This window comes from Poeciliopsis prolifica, unplaced genomic scaffold (genome assembly GCF_027474105.1).
Source record: "Poeciliopsis prolifica strain line A6 unplaced genomic scaffold, Auburn_PproV2 SCAFFOLD071, whole genome shotgun sequence".
NCBI classification, from domain to species: Eukaryota; Metazoa; Chordata; class Actinopteri; order Cyprinodontiformes; family Poeciliidae; genus Poeciliopsis; species Poeciliopsis prolifica.
In genome coordinates, this window is record NW_026562446.1 from 1,820,375 (window position 1) to 1,837,193 (window position 16,819).

The 16,819-nt window shown below is 42.4% G+C and overlaps 1 protein-coding gene across 1 annotated transcript; it reads right to left on the bottom strand.

Moving 5' to 3' along the window:
- Nucleotides 1-281: 281 nt before the first annotated feature.
- vldlr (very low density lipoprotein receptor) lies at nucleotides 282-16,519 on the bottom strand. Its single transcript, XM_055020832.1, has 19 exons — nucleotides 16,222-16,519; nucleotides 12,017-12,136; nucleotides 10,889-11,011; nucleotides 9,754-9,876; nucleotides 8,659-8,867; nucleotides 7,740-7,902; nucleotides 7,530-7,652; nucleotides 7,294-7,416; nucleotides 6,330-6,449; nucleotides 5,757-5,882; nucleotides 5,505-5,676; nucleotides 4,929-5,153; nucleotides 4,728-4,846; nucleotides 4,461-4,600; nucleotides 4,009-4,150; nucleotides 3,750-3,899; nucleotides 703-780; nucleotides 451-623; nucleotides 282-317 (listed from the first exon to the last, which is right to left on the bottom strand). The coding sequence occupies exons 1-19, from the start codon at nucleotides 16,292-16,294 to the stop codon at nucleotides 282-284; spliced, it is 2,538 nt and encodes an 845-aa protein (XP_054876807.1). The 5' UTR covers nucleotides 16,295-16,519.
- Nucleotides 16,520-16,819: the final 300 nt, after the last annotated feature.

Below are 16,819 nucleotides of genomic sequence, written 5' to 3' on the forward strand. Positions count from 1 at the left end.
CCCTCAAAGACAACTGTTTCTCTGAACAGACGGCAAAGACGACGTCGGAAAAGCAAGAATAAAATTCCTCAACACTGTGGAGTGAATGTGGAAAACTCATGGAAGTATTCACATAATAAATAACATTTCCTCTTCACCACAGATCAGGACTTAATGCACTTCTGAAGCATGTGGTTGAACTGTAAGGTCCGCCGTTACGGCGAACCGTTGGCATCGTAACACGGAGGAGGTTTCCGGGTTTCCGCAAGGAGAAGAAATAAAAACCAAAATCCTGAGAACGATCAGGATAAATCATCGTCTGTGCTCACTATGGAAATCTGTGAACAGAAACGGAGGAAGGAAAAGATGGGATTTTATTTAACTTTGTGAGGAAATGGCAGCATTTTCAACCACATCTCAAAATATTGACTTGAAGATTTCCAAATATCAGATTTTAAAAATTAAACTCACCGCTGGGTAGGTGTGGCCCACGTTGGCGCCATGGCGGGTGATGTCGATGTTGAGGTCTTCTTCTGTGGTTTTCAAGTAGACTGGGTTGTCAAAGTTCATGCTCTTCTGGTTCTTCAGCTGCCAGTTCCTCCACATCAGGTAGGCGCCCGCCGCTCCGGCCATGGCCAGCAGCACTGCAGCAGAGACACAGGCTGCTGGGAAACAGATTTGGACCTCATGTTTGACCTTAGAGGAGGAGGCAGAGGCACTTACAGACAGGTAGGATGGCCCAGGCAGCAGCAGAGCCTCTGGCTGTGGAGTCCACCTGGATAGATGTGCTCACATTGGCTTCTGGAAGAGACAACAAAATCAGTAACTTCCATAAACCTTAAAGAGTTTAGGATAGGGTCATGGTCTACACAAACCCTGCAAAACTCATTCTTAGATAATGTTCAAGTTGATTAGTTCATGAGCCGTTTTAAGACTTCTTGTCACCAATTCCAAAATAAAATCTAAACAGATTCACCACTGTACAATTGATAGCTTTGAAAAGTAGAAGTGGAGCCTCCTGCAGAAACGAGCAGCAAGTGGTTTCTAGATTACGGTTGTCTTTTCCAGCAGCCATTGTACAGTGCAAAAAGCAGTAAAACCTGCTGGGATGTTTCATTTGGAGGGTTTTTATAAAGGCTCATTTTCTGAAGCAAAAAATATTTGCCAAATATCAGCTTGGTGTAAATCTAAAGCTCTCAATCAAAACGAGCTTCAGCGAATTCCTGCATTAATCTTTACAAATGCAGAATAGGGGGTAAAAAAAGGTTCCAATAGCAAAACTAAAAATCTTCCAGCAGGTTTTGAGGTTTGTAAACTACCTGAGGACAAAAGAATGTAGGTTTTGTTTGAGCCAAATATTGCATGTGTACTTCCCATTTCACCACTAGATGGCGCTCCTGTACTAGATTAATTTGTCAGAGCTTTAAACCTCTTCCAGCAGCAGAGAGGTGATGACTGAATGTCACATGGATTGTTCAGCATTTAGCAACAAGTCAGGGATTCCTCATGTTTCTGATTAAGATCAAAATTACTTCAGTAAAAATAAAACAGGGAATTTAAGTTCTTCCAAGAGTTTCCAGTTTGAAATGATCCACTGAACATTATAATCTCAGCTGGATTAGATTTGAGGAATTACAGGTTAATTTCAGCTCTTAGATTCAGTCAGGACCAAAAGCAGCAGAAGTTTCAGTTAAAGCAAAGAGAAGGTTAATTCAGAAAAATCTTTGCCAGGAGGAGAAAACGAAGCTACTTGATTTGAGAGCCCAGCATGCTGAGATGACGGCGTTAGGTTTTACCTTCGGGCTGCGTTACAGCTTCACTACCTCCTCACAGGAAGAGTCGCTGTCACTAGAGAGCAACAACAAAACCTTAAGCATTCAGGTCGTCCCATTTCGAGTTCTCTTTGAATGTAGACCAGATCTCTGGAGAGTAAACTGGTTTATCTGATGCAAATCAAGAGGATGGGAGAGTCGCTGCAATCTGCATGAATGGTTTCACCATCCTGTAATAAACGACTCACACTGGGAAGTCTGGTCCTTTTGCCTGGAAAGGCCAGTTCATGTGGGGAGGTGTGAATGTGGAACTGAACTCTGGTCCACCTACAAACATCGGCCTGTTTGGTTGAAGTGAAGGCTGGTGCAGTTTGAATGCATATGAACGAACCACAGATTGTTCCTAAAGCAGGAAGTGAACTACAGCGTAGGGCATTCTGGGTAAATACAGTGAAACAAATGCTAGCTAGTTTAGTGCTAACGGGAGAAATGGCTTGTGGTCTTTTGCCAAAGACAAAATAAAACTAAAATCTGATGTCACTTTTTGTGATGAAGGTTATTTATAGTAATTTATTGACTATACTGGAGCCTTTGGTCTTACTGCACAAGGATCAGAGGCGTCCTCACACTGTGTGCATAAACTTCTATTTGAGTTCTGCAGCCAAATCTGGATTCCTAATGTAGAACAAATTGCAGGGTCCATTTTGTTAGATAATGCCACATACAGCATATTATTAGGCTCTGAAAACAGTCAGTAATGATCATATTCCTGTGAATTATCACAAATATCAAGAAGCTGCTGACATTTTTGAGGAGCTTTGAGTTTCTCGGTTCTGATCAGTCATTCTGTGAAGAGGAAAATAAAAAGCTTTCTTCATGAAATGTAAACAAATCTCCCCACTCAAAGCATTATGGGATTTCAAGTTTCTCATTGTAAGCAATGAGAAACTGAAACGTCTATGATTTCAGCTCCAACTGGAGAAAAAACCTCCACTGATCTGTAACGGCGTGAACAATAAAAACAGTCGTTTGTCGCTGTGAGTTGAGCTTCTGTTCCCTTTGTGTTTCTAACTGGATTAGTCGGCCGGAGCAGCAGCCTCACAAAGCTCTACAGTTCCCGGTCGGCCCAGCTGGAAAATGGGCTGGACGGGCAGGAATTAGTCTTAAAGGGACAGGCACCCATTGTCACTGCAACCAACAGAGGTTCAGCAGAGAGCTTCAGTCCTGCTAAACCTCCAAATGGGATTTAAGTAAGCTTCCCAATATAAAGAACTAAAATTGACCAAGTTTAGGGTAAATACTTTAACGAAATGTGGAACAACCAGAAGCTAAAGGGGAAAATGGAAGCAAACTCAAAGGTGATGAAATCAGGAAGGAAGTAAAGGATGCAGTCGAGCTGGGTGATAAAATTTAGTTTTTAAGGTTCGATATCTGAAAGATATTGATTCCCCCTGTTCTGTTGGGTTTTTTGAACCGACAACCTCAGCATGTTTTATACTCCCAGTTAAAACTCTTAATCCTCCACAGATTCTCAGTTCCTGCAGTTTGTTCTGAGCGCCGTCATGAAGACGGTCCAGCGATCCGCGAGTCCCGGCTGGAACCAGAGTCCAATTAGTGCTGCGGATTCAGCTGTCAGGTTTCTGTTGGGTTTGAAAAGGCTAATCTGTGAAAGGAGCGAAGCCGCAGGGAAAAACAAAGCGAGTCTCTAAGCAACCGGTCGTCCAGCAGGAGTGAAGGCAGCGCCGCTGCTCTGCCTTCACTCCTGCAACCGCTAATTGTTGCAAACAATCCTGGAGCCGCTGCAAACTGGACCACTGCAGACATTTACCCACAACTTAAAATTCAAGACGCCGCTTCCTTTTCTCCTCTAGAAGCCTTAAAAACAGGCGAGTGGTTCTTACTATATTGAAAACAAAAAAGACTTCAGCAGTGGAAAGAGGTTGATGTTGAAAAGCTGCAGCAGCAGAATCAGTGTTTGCATTTCTGTGCAGAGCTCACCGGGTCTGCAGCGCTGGCCGTCTGCTGCCAGCTCCTGGCCTGCAGGACACACGCAGCTGTACTTGGGGGAATGTTTGTTGATCTGTGGAGCAGGAAGACACAAGAAGCTGCAGCCGCCATTTTCACTTTTCTCTGTGCACCAGTTGGTACCTGCAAAAAAAACATGAATAAATCACTGAGTGTAACTGAAGCCCAAATCAAGCTGGAGAACTTGTTCCACACCAGTTCTGGGTTAAACTGGGTGACCTTTGACCCTCACCAGCCAGCTGGATCAGCTCATGGTAGACGATGACGTCCTGAGGGTCGTTCAGGTTGCTGGCGAGCGTGACAACATCAGAACCAGAGAACTTGTTGGCGCCGAAGATGGCTTTGTTTTCACCGTCCGTCCAGAAAACCCGATCCTGCCAACAGAACCAAACATGGCCGACTTTCATACAGAGCTGCAACTGATTATTTCAGTAAGCAATTATTCTGATCAATGGTAATTTTTTTTTTTTTTTTTACAGATTTTCATTTGACTAAATCCTTTTTGTACAATTAGAAATAATTCTTTAAACCTTTTATTGCTTAAAACTTTGTATTTTACTGTTATGTTTTATGATATGAAGAGTTTTGAATTTGCTGAAATGTGCTAAACAAATAAACTTTACTAAAATGCAGCAGCATTTCTTCAGTAAGTCTAAATGAATGAAAGCTGAAGGCCAAACGAACCTCGAACACGGTGAGAGCGAATGGATGAGCCAGGAAGTCTGCAGACTGCAGCACTTTGTTCCTGTTGTCTCCGTTCAGATCGACGCTACTGAGCATGTGCAGCTTGGAGTCGACCCAATACAGCCGGCCTTTGATCAGATCTGAAGACACAAAAAGATCAAAAACAGTTTCAGAAACAGCTTCAGATCTAAATATTCCACCATAAAACAGATTTTTATAGTTTCAGCTGAAGGCTTTTATTTTGGAGGCGTTTTGCCTCATTCCTACCCAGTGTGATCCCGTTTGGCCACTGGATGTCAGTCGCCACCAGAACCTGCCGGTCCGCTCCGTTCATACCAGACTTCTCGATCTTGGCCGGCTCTCCCCAGTCAGACCAGTACAGAAACCTGAGACCAGTACAGAAAACGTCCGGTCAGCAGATCAGATCAGAGTTCTGCCAGAGGAAAAACCCAAACCGTTTCCACCCACCCAGATAAAGGATCCACGGCGATGGAGGCGGGTTCTCTCAGGCCCGTGTTGAACAGAACCTTCCGTTTGGTTCCGTTGAAGTTTGCCACAGAAATGGTTTTGGTTCCCAGATCGGACCAGTACAGGTTCTTGTAGACCCAGTCGACGGCGATCCCCAGAGGAGTCTGGACGTTGTCGATCACCTTCTTGTGGACGCCAACGTCTCCTCGCTTGTCCAGGACGGTGCTGAGAGAAAAGGAAACGCTCACCTTCATTTTAAATGATTTACAGTTCAGATTTATTAGTTAAAACTGAAAGTGATTTTAAAGACAATACAGCAAATGAGCCAAAACGTTTCATTTTCCTGCACAGTCTGAGAAATATCACTGCGACCTGAAGTGAAGATAATCAGATTTTTTTAAACTCCTATTCGACCTGCATCTCATCTTTTCATGGCAAAATTTAACATTAAAGCTGCAAAATGCATATTTGAAGAAAAAAAGAAAAAAAAAAAGCTTCAGATATTTAAAGATAGTTATATTGAGACAAAGTTGAGGAAAGTAAAATCCAGCTGATGTTTGTAAAGCCTGATTCTACCTGTATATGGCCCTCTGACCCAGGTCGGCCCAGAAGATGGTCTGCTGGTTAAAGTCAGCATCCAGAGCTGCTGCGTTTCTCTGCTGCTCCACGATCTGCGTGTACTCCTTCCTCTCCAGACCCAGACGGCGAATATCACGGCGGTTGGTGAAGATCAGGCACGGCTCCTTACCTGAACATGGAGAAAAATAGAAGTTTGTAAAAACCAGTAAAAGGTGAAAACATCTAAAACTAAAAGTTCCTGACGCTCACCAACAGCCTTGCAGACGCCGGTAGCCGGATCCATCTGGTAGCCGTTGTGGCATTCGCACTTATAGCCTCCCTTCAGGTTGACGCAGATCTGACTGCAAATACCAGGATTCATGCACTCGTTGACGTCTGCATCAAGAGAGGAAGAGACGCGATTAGGAGTGAAAAGCTGCACAACCAACACCTTACAAATCAAGTTTTCTAATAAATTTAGCAAACAAGACATTTAAACCTCTGATCTCAGTCATGTTTCTGACCAGCTTTTAAATATTCCAGCATTCAGTTTACAGCTGGTTGTACATTTGGGAGGAAATTAACACTTCTGAGTGACTGGAGAAGTTTATGCCAGGAAGGATGAGGATTTACAGACAGAAGCCAGAGTGTCAGAAAACGACCTGCAGGATTTCTGCTTTAAAGCTGAACGACAATCAGAACATGAATCCTGCAGCATCGGACATTCTTCTAGGGATCAGGACTTTAATTGAAATTAAATTAGTCAATTTTCAGCCTGATTTCTTCTTTGCAGCACAACTTAAAGTTCCTTCCTGAACTTGTCTGGTGATCAGTGGGTTGTACCTCCACAGGTCTTGTGGTCGATGAGCTGCAGTCCAGGTGTGCAGTCGCATTCAAAGCCGATCACCATGTCTTTGCAGATGTGGGAGCAGCCGCCGTTGTTCAGGAGACACTCGTTCACATCTGTGACAAGAACAAATGCCACAGTTTACAGTAGGAGCAGCAAAAAAGGCGTTGATAGGTATTTATGAATCTACATAAAACAAAGTGAATTTTATGAAGGCTTTTGCAAAAGGAGAGAAACCAGCAAACTGCTGCTTCAAGCCGTTCACTGAGCCCTTTGTTAGGGCTTTTTATTAAAAGATAAGGGAAGGCAGTAGAGACAGTCACAGTCGGCCTCCAGTAGGAAATATTCCGGTTGATAAGGTCTGAGAAACACCGTTAACCGTTTCACATGGAAACACAGGAAGAAAAGGCTTCAAAGTAAGTTTATACATTTCAGCAGAGGAAGAGAATACTTTAAATTGAAAATCACAATATAATGAATATAATGCTGAGTTAATGATCTAAAATAATAATGTTTCTACAAAAACGTAAACCGGTGCTTCACACAGATTTGCTTTTAGTAGTTGATAAGCCTCTGAAAACTCCTTCAGACTAGCAAGCAGCATTTGGCAAACATCTGGTGGAACAGCTGAGTTTATTATAGGAGCTACTATAATTAGAGCGGCCATGCTGTGATGACTTCCTGAAGTCGGTTTCAGAAAGCAGGAGCTCTTAAAGAGACAGAGACCCAATTTCAAGGTGTTAAATCTGGAAGTAAAATTTTTTTTAAGTCTTGTTTGATGAATATAGCATTTGTATTTTAGTAACAGTTACTGGATTATGCTATAAAATGTAACAAACATTTAAAGGAGGATCAAACTCTACTGTGCAGGTTAAGAAATTGAAACCCCATAAACACCACAGAAGCTGCAGATGTTCATTCATAGTTATCATAATTTTTCCATATTTAAATCAAACTCACTGCACTCTTTGATGGGCTCGTCGCTCCAGTCTGGACAGTCTCTGATCTTGTTGCACACTTTGCTCATGTCGATGCATTCTCCGCTGCGACACTTGAACTTCTCTGGCCCGTTACACTGAGTCACTGAAAAACAGCAAATTAATCCAGATTATCACTAATCCAATATGAAGAAATTCACTTCAATGCTAAGACCTAGCATGAAGACGTTGGATTCTAAAACCAGATTAAAGTCTTACCGTTCCTGCAGTTGATTTCATCTGAGCCGTCGCCGCAGTCTCTGATGCCGTTACACTGTCTGCTTCCCAGGATGCAGCTTCCATCGTCGCATTTGAACTGATCCGGCCCACAACTCCGCACAGCTGCAAACAAAACCTCCATCACTTTCTGCTAAAGAAAATCTGTGAAACGAAGCAGAAGCTGGGAGTCGTTTGGACGGCGCAACGTACGACAGTTCGCCTCGTCGCTGCCGTCCTTGCAGTCGGGGTCGCCGTCACATCTCCATTTTTTATGGATGCATTCTCCAGAGCCGCACTGCATCTCGCTGGGCAAACACTTGGCAGGCGGCGTCGGGTGGCGGCCGCAACGAGCCGGAGCTTCGTCTGACTGGTCCTACAGAAACACAGCAAACACTTTAAAATGAGAATATTTTACTCAGATGCTAATATTCCAGCTAAAATCAGAACCTTTTGTTTTGCTAGAGCTTTGACGCATCACAGAATCCTAATTATGATTAGATGCATAGATGTGAATTAATGAAAGTTGCACACTTCATTCATACTGTAGTTTTCTAGATTGAATTTTGTTTTTCTACAACATAAAATTTGCAGATGAATAAATGTACATTAAATGTCCTGATTACTGCATTGTAAGAATTTAGCAAGTTTGCAGTTTTTAAAAATTTACGAGCAGATTGAACAAATCTGGATTTTTTTCACACCAATCCACACGTCAGGTTTCCAGAGTGACGTTAGTCTAATACCAACGTGTTTTCCTGCTTCTATTCATCTCAACTCAGAATTATTGAAATAAGCCATTTTATTTTATGCATCATTTAAGTTTGCTGAAGGAAAATGAAAATTGGAAATTAAATCGGGTTTAAAACAATTGTTAGGTTTTTATTTTTAAGTAGCATCAAATATAGACTTTGCAGCTTATTTGAAGGGTTTGTATTAATGTGTGATTATTGACAAAGATAGAAATTTTCCACATGCATATTTTAAATAAAAAGCATCATTCTGTTGCAGAATTCTTCATTTTAAATCATATTTTGAGACAACCGTCTCATTTCTCATGAGAAACTAAATTCCTCAGAATTAAAGTACTTCAGTCCTGATGGTTCACCTCCTCATTTCCGTTTCCTCTCACCTGGCAGTCGACGTCGTCGTCACACACCCAGCTGGCCGGGATGCAGGACGCGTTTCCACACTGGAACTCACTGGGAGCGCAGGAAGACGGCGCGCAGCCCACCTCGTCTGAGCCGTCGCCGCAGTCGTCCTCGCCGTTGCACACAAAGTTCTTGGAGATGCAGCGGCCGCTGGCGCAGGTGAACTCGTTCAGAGCGCAGGTGATGTTACCTGGGGGGAGTCGGAGTGTTTACTTCAGTTTCTGAGTTTAACTGAACGAGGTCTGATCCACTCTGCTGTTCCACGTCCACTGAGGCAGAAGCTGCAGTTGTGAACTGAGCCAAGCAGGTTTCTGCAGCTCAGCATCTCAATCAATACCAGCTGATCACGCTTCAGGGAACCCAAGAGCCTCTGCAGAGATATCTGGAGTTTTCCTCAAGCGCTTCATCAATAAGACAGGAGGCGTGGCTGAACTGCAGTACAAACCCAAATCACTGCAAGCGCAGGATGTTTCTCACCAGGTTGAGAGAACGATTTGAACTCCTAACTTTCACTGTATGAGAAATTTTCATGAAGTTTCTGCAATAAGTTAAAACAAAATGGCACTTAATTGTGAAGTTGAGAGAAAACGATGCATGCTTTAACAATGAAACTACAAGTTAGAAAAGTGTGGCATGTATTGTCTTAGAAAAAACTATTTCAGGTAAAAATCACTCAGTCAGGTTTATTCATGAATTGCGCACAACTCAGAGCTCATAAGACAATCAATCCAGTCTGGATGCAACATTAAATGTTAGCTTCTGTTAGCTAACATTTAATGCAGCTGGAGTTACAAATGATTACCTTCTCAATCTATATGAAGTATTGATTATTACTGTAAAGCACTTCAGACTTTTTGTTTCTCAAAGTCCCAGGAGAAAACATTGGACTGCTATGAAAGCCTCATCTTCAGGTTTTTCTGCAGCACTTGGATCATAAATCATCTAAAAGTCGATGCGTTGCTGCTGATTGCAGCTGCTAGACGTTCAGCTCAACAGAGAAACGACTGATTCAAAAGGTCAAATAATTACTGAGGAGTTGAGGGGAGAAAACAGGAAGGAAAGCAGCTTCCACCCACCACAGTTGACTTCGTCCTCTCCTTTGTCGCAGTCCTTTTCTCCGTCGCATTTCCAGAAGATGGGGATGCAAAGCGTGGTTCCCGGGCCGCAGCTGAACTCGTTAACGCGACACGTCCGCATGTCTGCAGACAGAGAGGGAATACAGTGATGATGGCGATTAAAACCAAACCAGAGAGAAACCAGCGCCGAAGCAAGATGTTCTAGGAACATAACAAAATATTTGGTCTGAAATGACGTGGAGCATCGCAGTCCAACCGAAACGCTAAAGAAATGAAAATATGTCAGCTTGAATTAGACATTGTATCTACTTGATACGGTGCAGCAACAAGAATAAAAACATGTATAGCTTTACTTTTTCTTAATTCACCAATTAGTACATTTAAAAAGTATTGTTAAAGCCAATTAGATAAAAATGACAAAACACAGAACCAAACAGGATCAAAAAGTTATGAACTAATAAAAATCAATTAAAGCAAATTTGTCCCATTAAATCATATCCAATAGTTTTCAAAATGCTGCATTTTATTAAAATTAGTCATTTATGAGTCGAGTTAATTATGCATTAGGAAAAGTCAGATCTGAACATAAACAGGTGAAATTATAACAAATAATTCAATTAACTCATCACATTCTAGAAATATTGTAAATCATTTAGCTTTAAGTTTAGAAACTCTTGCATCAAATTTAAAGTTGCAGAGCAAAACATTAAGAATAAAAAAGCAACTTCACTGAAGCTGTAAAGTTTTATCAGTTTGAGAGAGAAACCCATGAGGAGGAGGAGTCAGCAGGTTAAAATTAAAGTCGGACTCTTTCAGCTGCTGGCTGAAGGCGACAGCTGGTCAGACCTCAGTAGCAGCAGCTCCGACAGAACATGACTGGACCTGAAAACGACCCCATCATGACCTTCAGACCATCCAAACAGCTGCTGCACTAAACATGACGGAGCAGGACTGGATCAGGCATCAGCAGGAAACTGATCCAAACTCAAAGCAAGAAACAATCCGTTACTTCTGATTAAAATTAAGCTAGAAAAAATTACTTGGCAGGATTAACTTTCCCCTACAGCTTCAGAGTTTAATAAACGTCTTTGCTGATTGAAACGTGTCAAACAAGTTGCATTGTGGGAGAACTTACGGCAGACTTCTACGCTCTCGTCGGATCCGTCCTCGCAGTCCGGCTCGCCGTCGCAGTGCCAGCGCTTCGGGATGCACTGACCGCTGCGGCACACAAAGTCCACATCCGCACACGTCTTCTTAACTAAAAGAGAATAAATTCTGTTTGGTTACACAGCCAGCATCAGAAACTAGTCCTGCATCTTTAGTTTGGACCATCTGGTGCTGATGACAGAAAGTCTTGAACATTAAAATCTCAGGATTCTGATGCTGTTGCAACATTTTGGTTGATTTGTTTCCCACTTCCTGCACTGCAGAATGTGGAGTAGAAAATTTGGAGATCATTAAGCCCAACATGTTCCCAGCTAAATGTCGCTACGTGCAGTTAGCACGTTTCTTCTTTTGCTTCCCTGCATATTTAATGTTTTTGTGAAAACTTGTTTATTTTTTGCTGAAAAACATTTGACATAATTAAGAGTTCAAATCACAATGTTTCATTTCCTGTCCATAAAGGATTTAAACATCCCATCCCCCTCTTATTCTTTCCTTGCTGTGTTTTATCAAATGACCCAGATAGTTGAACATATTGGATCCAGATTTAGCTCCGCTGTGCCTCGACTCTCAAAGCGCCACCTTCCTGCTTCTGAAGCGACAGAACGGCTCAGAATCTGAACGGTAAACAGATTAGCTCTGATTTATTGAAGCCGTTTGACATCAATATGCAGCAGCTTTCAGGACTTCATGCATCTTTCACACGGTTTTTTTTATCCACTTCAAACAGTTCTGCTCAGAAACGCTACAGAAAAAAAGCAGGTTGAGGCAGAACTGCAGGCCTAGTCAAAGCAAATTTATACACGCAAAATAGATCAAACGTGTTAGAGATGTTTATCTGCACAACAGAATAAACTGCTGTTCATTGGTATGTTAAATGAGTCAAAAAAGGTGAAATTAGCTGATCAGACTGCTGCATCCAAGTGGAAAGTTGAGTGGAAGGTAAAAGTCTTGTGAAGTGAAGCCCATTCTGTGTGTTGACTACGTTTCTGTAACTTTACGTTTCACTGCCTCGTTACTGAAATGAGCTAAACTGAAACGCCATTGATCCAGACGGTGCTGCGTTTGTGTTCTGGTAAAGCGGGTCGTTCCTCCTCACCACAGGAGTTCTCGTCGCTGCCGTCGGTGCAATCCTCATCGCCGTCGCATTGCCACACGGACGGGATGCAGCGGCCGTTCCCACACTGGAACTGGTTGGCTTCACATTCAGTCTTCGTACCTGGAGAGACAAACAAATTTATAGGTTTAAACACTTAACTTTAGCAGGTTCTGAATTCGTTAAAATCAAACCTACTGTGACAAATATTCAATCATTAACCAAACACGAAACCAAAAAGGTGAAGGAGAACAAAAAATTTCTGCTTTTCTAGTCTAATGCATTTTATTTTGACATCAGATCCAACTTGAGCCGTCCTGAATTGACCCGAAGGAACAATTAATCCTGAGGTTAAGTGTTTCTGTCGTTTGCTCCAGCTGCATCTGCTGCAGGTTCAATAATTTAAACAGAAGCATTTTGTCACTTCCTGCTCCAACAGGAATGAAACCAACGTTTCCAGGCTGAAGGTCGGCGCTGTGGCCAGGTTTGCTGCAGCTGACATCGGAACATGTTCCTAAAATAACCCCGACCTTGAGGCTGGCGCCACGCTGCAGCCGTCCAGGTGGGGAAATGGAGCCCTCCTGCCGGTTCTCACAGGTTTAAATGAAACTTTCACTCCAGAAGAAGAAAAAATGCAGCCATGATGGAAAACAAAGTGGGTCAGCAGAACCCGGATTGGCTCGGAACCGGAACAGCTTTGGGTCTCAGCGTGGAACGGATGGCGCCGCAGACAGAAAGATGTTTAGCTGTTATATGAAGATACAACAGGATTTTAAAAACAACTTTCAATATCTAAAAATTAAACTTCTAAAAACAGAAAGCCAAACGCAACCAAGGCCATAAAAACAAAATTCCCCTTCGAAATATAATTAGAGTTCCTCATGTGATTAATTATTGCAAAAGGCTCACTCAAAAGATTAAAAATAAAACAGTGTAGAGTGAAAATGTCACATCAATTTGATAGCATTTCAAATATTTAAAAACAAAACTAAATATTTAACAAACTTGAGTAAAGTCTTGTGTATCAGAGACATTTTTCCAGCACATTGCTCAATAACTTAAAACAATAGTAGGTCAGGCTTTAGAAAGACTTGATTGGCCAGAAAACCCCATTTGGTGCTGAGGAGCCATTGGCTGCAGTTTGCAAACCAACAAATCCAGAAGCAACATTTGTTTTACTTGATTGGTCGGAGATCAGACTGTAAATGTTGCTTCTGCAGTTGCGTTAAGATGGTTGTCACTGAGTTTACCGACACATACTGAGGTATATTGAGTGTTTTAGCTGGTGAAAGTTGGGCACTGGTGGCTGTGGTTTCTAACTCCAGTTAATACTGGGATTCAACTTTAAAAACTCAGGAAATTCACAAAATGGAAGAAATTCAGCCAGTAACTGAACAGAAAATTCTTGTTAAACATTGTCCAACATATCACAACCGAAGAAGTATTTTTCAGAGCATCAGAGAATCATTTCTGGTTTCTAGAGAATCCTGTTCCATCTTTAACCCAATCATGAACTTCTCTCTGCGTTTCCCCTGCATGTCTGTTTTCTGTTCCTGTAGCTTTAAAACAGCTACAGGTCATAAACCCACCCAGCCAACGCCTTCTGGTTCTAAAACTTATTTACCTAAAAGTTACAGCCCAGCCAGGCTGGCCAAACAACAGCCTGAAGGAAATGTTGTGACTCACCACAGAGTCTAAATGCTGACGTACATTTAATGCTGACAAAGCAAATAGAGATCCTGCAAGGCTCAAAACACTCTTATTACAAACCAATTTGTGACTTTCAACAGAAATTACCAGGAAATAGACACTCTCCTATAGTCAACTCTTATTAATAAATCAAACTGCAAATTTTCTAGTTTTGGTAAATATTCAACATAAACTCCTCAACATGATTCCATCTTTAACCACAACATGTTTAGACCTGAAATGCCAAAAATCATAGAACCTTAAATACTTCTCTGCATGTTTTACTCACTTTCAAGCCTGCAACAAGACTTAACAGTTAAAATGTATACAATAAAGTCCATGTCAGGGCTGCAGCAGTAAAAATAAGAAGCATAGTGGATGAACTGTAGATTCTGCTGCTTTTGTTCCTCCAGGACGGCTCCCCACAGAGCTGCTGCTGCTGCTACACCAACCCATCGACTAGCTGCCAGGAACGCTGCACACTTCACCCTCTGATCAACACACCTCAGCAGTTAGACCTCAGTACCTGCATGAAGCAGCTCTGCTGTCTCTGCAGTGTCACTCCAGATTTTATAAAACTGACAGCTGAAGGATCTAAAAACAAGAGGCTGGGGGAATGTTACTAGCTGACACTAAAATTAGACAGTCTTCTGCCTTTAAGGTTCATTTCAGCAACATATTAAACACTTCAGCAAGTATTTGCACTTTATTTTAAACTCTTAATTCAATATTCCCTAAAGCGGGAGCATCTTGGATCATTACAGACATTGATAGTAAATTTATGACACCAGTCGTCTTCTCGTACTGCTGGAAGCAGACAAGCGTTGAGCTGCATCAAATCATCTCCATTAAAAATAGAACATTATTGTGCTCTTTATAAATGCTGTCACACTGGAGGTCATGGTGCTGCAGTTTTCCCCAGTAACAAACGGCTGCAGCATGCTGCTCTCCACCACTCCGCCCACTTTAAGAACCCCCACAAACCGACGCCCCCACCCGGCTTCCCACAGCCGAGGATCTGGGTCTCACTCAGCATCAGAAACCATGCAGGGGAGAGAAGAAAAAACATAAAACATCCTTTTTAAATCAGGCCAGCCTGCTCCTGCTCTCCTCTCACTAATCTGAGTGGCATTTTGGTCAAATAGTCCATCTGAATCTCAAACAGAGAGACAGACAGCGGCTCGTTTTGGGGAATGAGGCTCTTATCAGGCACCGTGGAGCCTGATGCTGTAGGTGGGAATCTGTGCAAATCAGAGGAAAAGCATTTCCTGCAGACATCAAATCAATGATATGGCTTTAAAGATTCCACAACACAAAAATAAAAAATGTGGTTTAAATTAGACCAGCGAATGATCAGCTGTGTATGCAGAGGCTTAAATGGATCATATAATTGAAGTAAAGTATTCCTAAAATTTAGAAAATATGTAAATATTTTAATAAAGTATTCTGTTAAAGAAAAAAAATCTAAAGACAAATGCATAAAGCCAGAGCAATATAAAAAGAAAATCTCATTGGAAACAAAAATGTATGAAATGTATGCATAACTTGAGTTAAACATTAACAAAATTTGATAGAAATACACAAAATCTGCCTGATAGTTTAAAAAAATATATAAATAAATTTAAAAAAAAAACTTAGGAGACAATGTACATCATCCTAATAATAAAAATTGTTTAATACCAGTCAAAATTCTAGTACAAATCTTATGAACTTTATTAAAATTTAAATAGAAAATCTCCCAAATAAATCTGTACATTAACTAAAATCTTTAAAAATGAAATCAATTTAAAGTTCAAACATTAATTTTAAAAAGCCATTTCATCTCCAGTTTTCTGAGTACAGCTGTGGATAATTATCCAATTTACCATAATATAACCTTTAATTGCTCCTGTTGGTTTCTGGGTCTAATTTAATGTTTTCATCCTGGATTTTAAGGCTTAAATCAGAAAGTTTGCTCGTACATGTCCAACCCGAACCCTAACCCAGACCCGAACCCGAACCTGAACCCGAACCCAACCAGCAGGTAATGAGCCTTCATTGGGATCCCTGCGGCCGCTGATTGGCCCAAATCATCCGCTCCCTCCCTTCGGAGCTCCAAACTACTCCCAGGTTTAATCCGCATTTCCAAGATGTTAATCCGCAGTTTGCTCCTTTCTCGGCCCCCATGTCGGCTTTCACTTAACGAATAAATAAATAAATTAGGAACGTCAGAGGCTGAGGGGGTTGGAGATGATGGCTGAGGAGAAATCACAAGATTTGACGCAAAAACCGAGGAGGTTCAGACGTTCAGCGACCAAATTAAGGGCTTAAATCTTCAAACGAGACCAGGAATTCACTCAAAATGAATTAAACTTACAAATACTGACCAACTGCGCTCCAAGAATGTGGTTAGTTTGCTGATTAGACCGCTAACGAGCCCAGAAGGCGCAGCCCGGAGACAGGTGTAAATGTTAGCTTTACCGGCCCGAACACCGGAGCGTTTCGCCGGGCAAACCGGGGGAACCGCAGCGGGCTCTTACCGTGGACGGAACCGCAGTGCTGGAGCCACATTAGCAGCAGGAGGAGGATCCTGTGCGGTGCGGACGTGACCATCTCTGGCTCGGTTCGGAGGAGTCACCTTTCGCTGCTAGCTGTGCTGGGTGTCCGCGAGCTCCCTGCCCGCCTGCCTCTGCCGGCTGGCGCTGGCCTGCTGCTGTTCTTACGGGTCTGCCGGTCGCTCCTCGCCGAACGCACACATCCAAAGCAGGCGCGAGCACAAGCAGGAACTGTGCGGCTTTTATAGTCCGGAGGAGGTGGCACGCGCCGCTGAGGAGGACTGCGTGCGCACCGGGAGAAGGCGAATGGAGAAAAAGCACAACAACCGTGGAGCCCACGCGCCCTTTTATACGGTTCCGGGGTGATTCCAGTTCCGCCCAGTCCGTTTAAATTCCATTTTTTCGAAGCGGTTCGCGGTACCGGACCGGTACCGGGTGGTTATCGGTGCTGCTCAGAGCCGTGGAGTGGTTTCTCCTCCTTCAGTGCGTCTGCTGCAGGTTGTTAACCCTTCACTACCCGAACTAATTAATTAATTAATTAATGATAAAATCTGAATCTTTAATATCAATCAGAACATTGAAC

Bases quoted from the DNA above. Each gene is read 5' to 3' on its own strand.
- vldlr (XM_055020832.1), bottom strand. From the start codon at position 16,294: ATGGTCACGTCCGCACCGCACAGGATCCTCCTCCTGCTGCTAATGTGG. The intron at 5,677-5,756 runs GTGAGCGTCAGG...CTCCATGTTCAG, and splicing joins CGGCGTCTGCAAGGCTGTTG to GTAAGGAGCCGTGCCTGATC. The intron at 318-450 runs GTGAGTTTAATT...TTCTGTTCACAG, and splicing joins TGGGCCACACCTACCCAGCG to ATTTCCATAGTGAGCACAGA.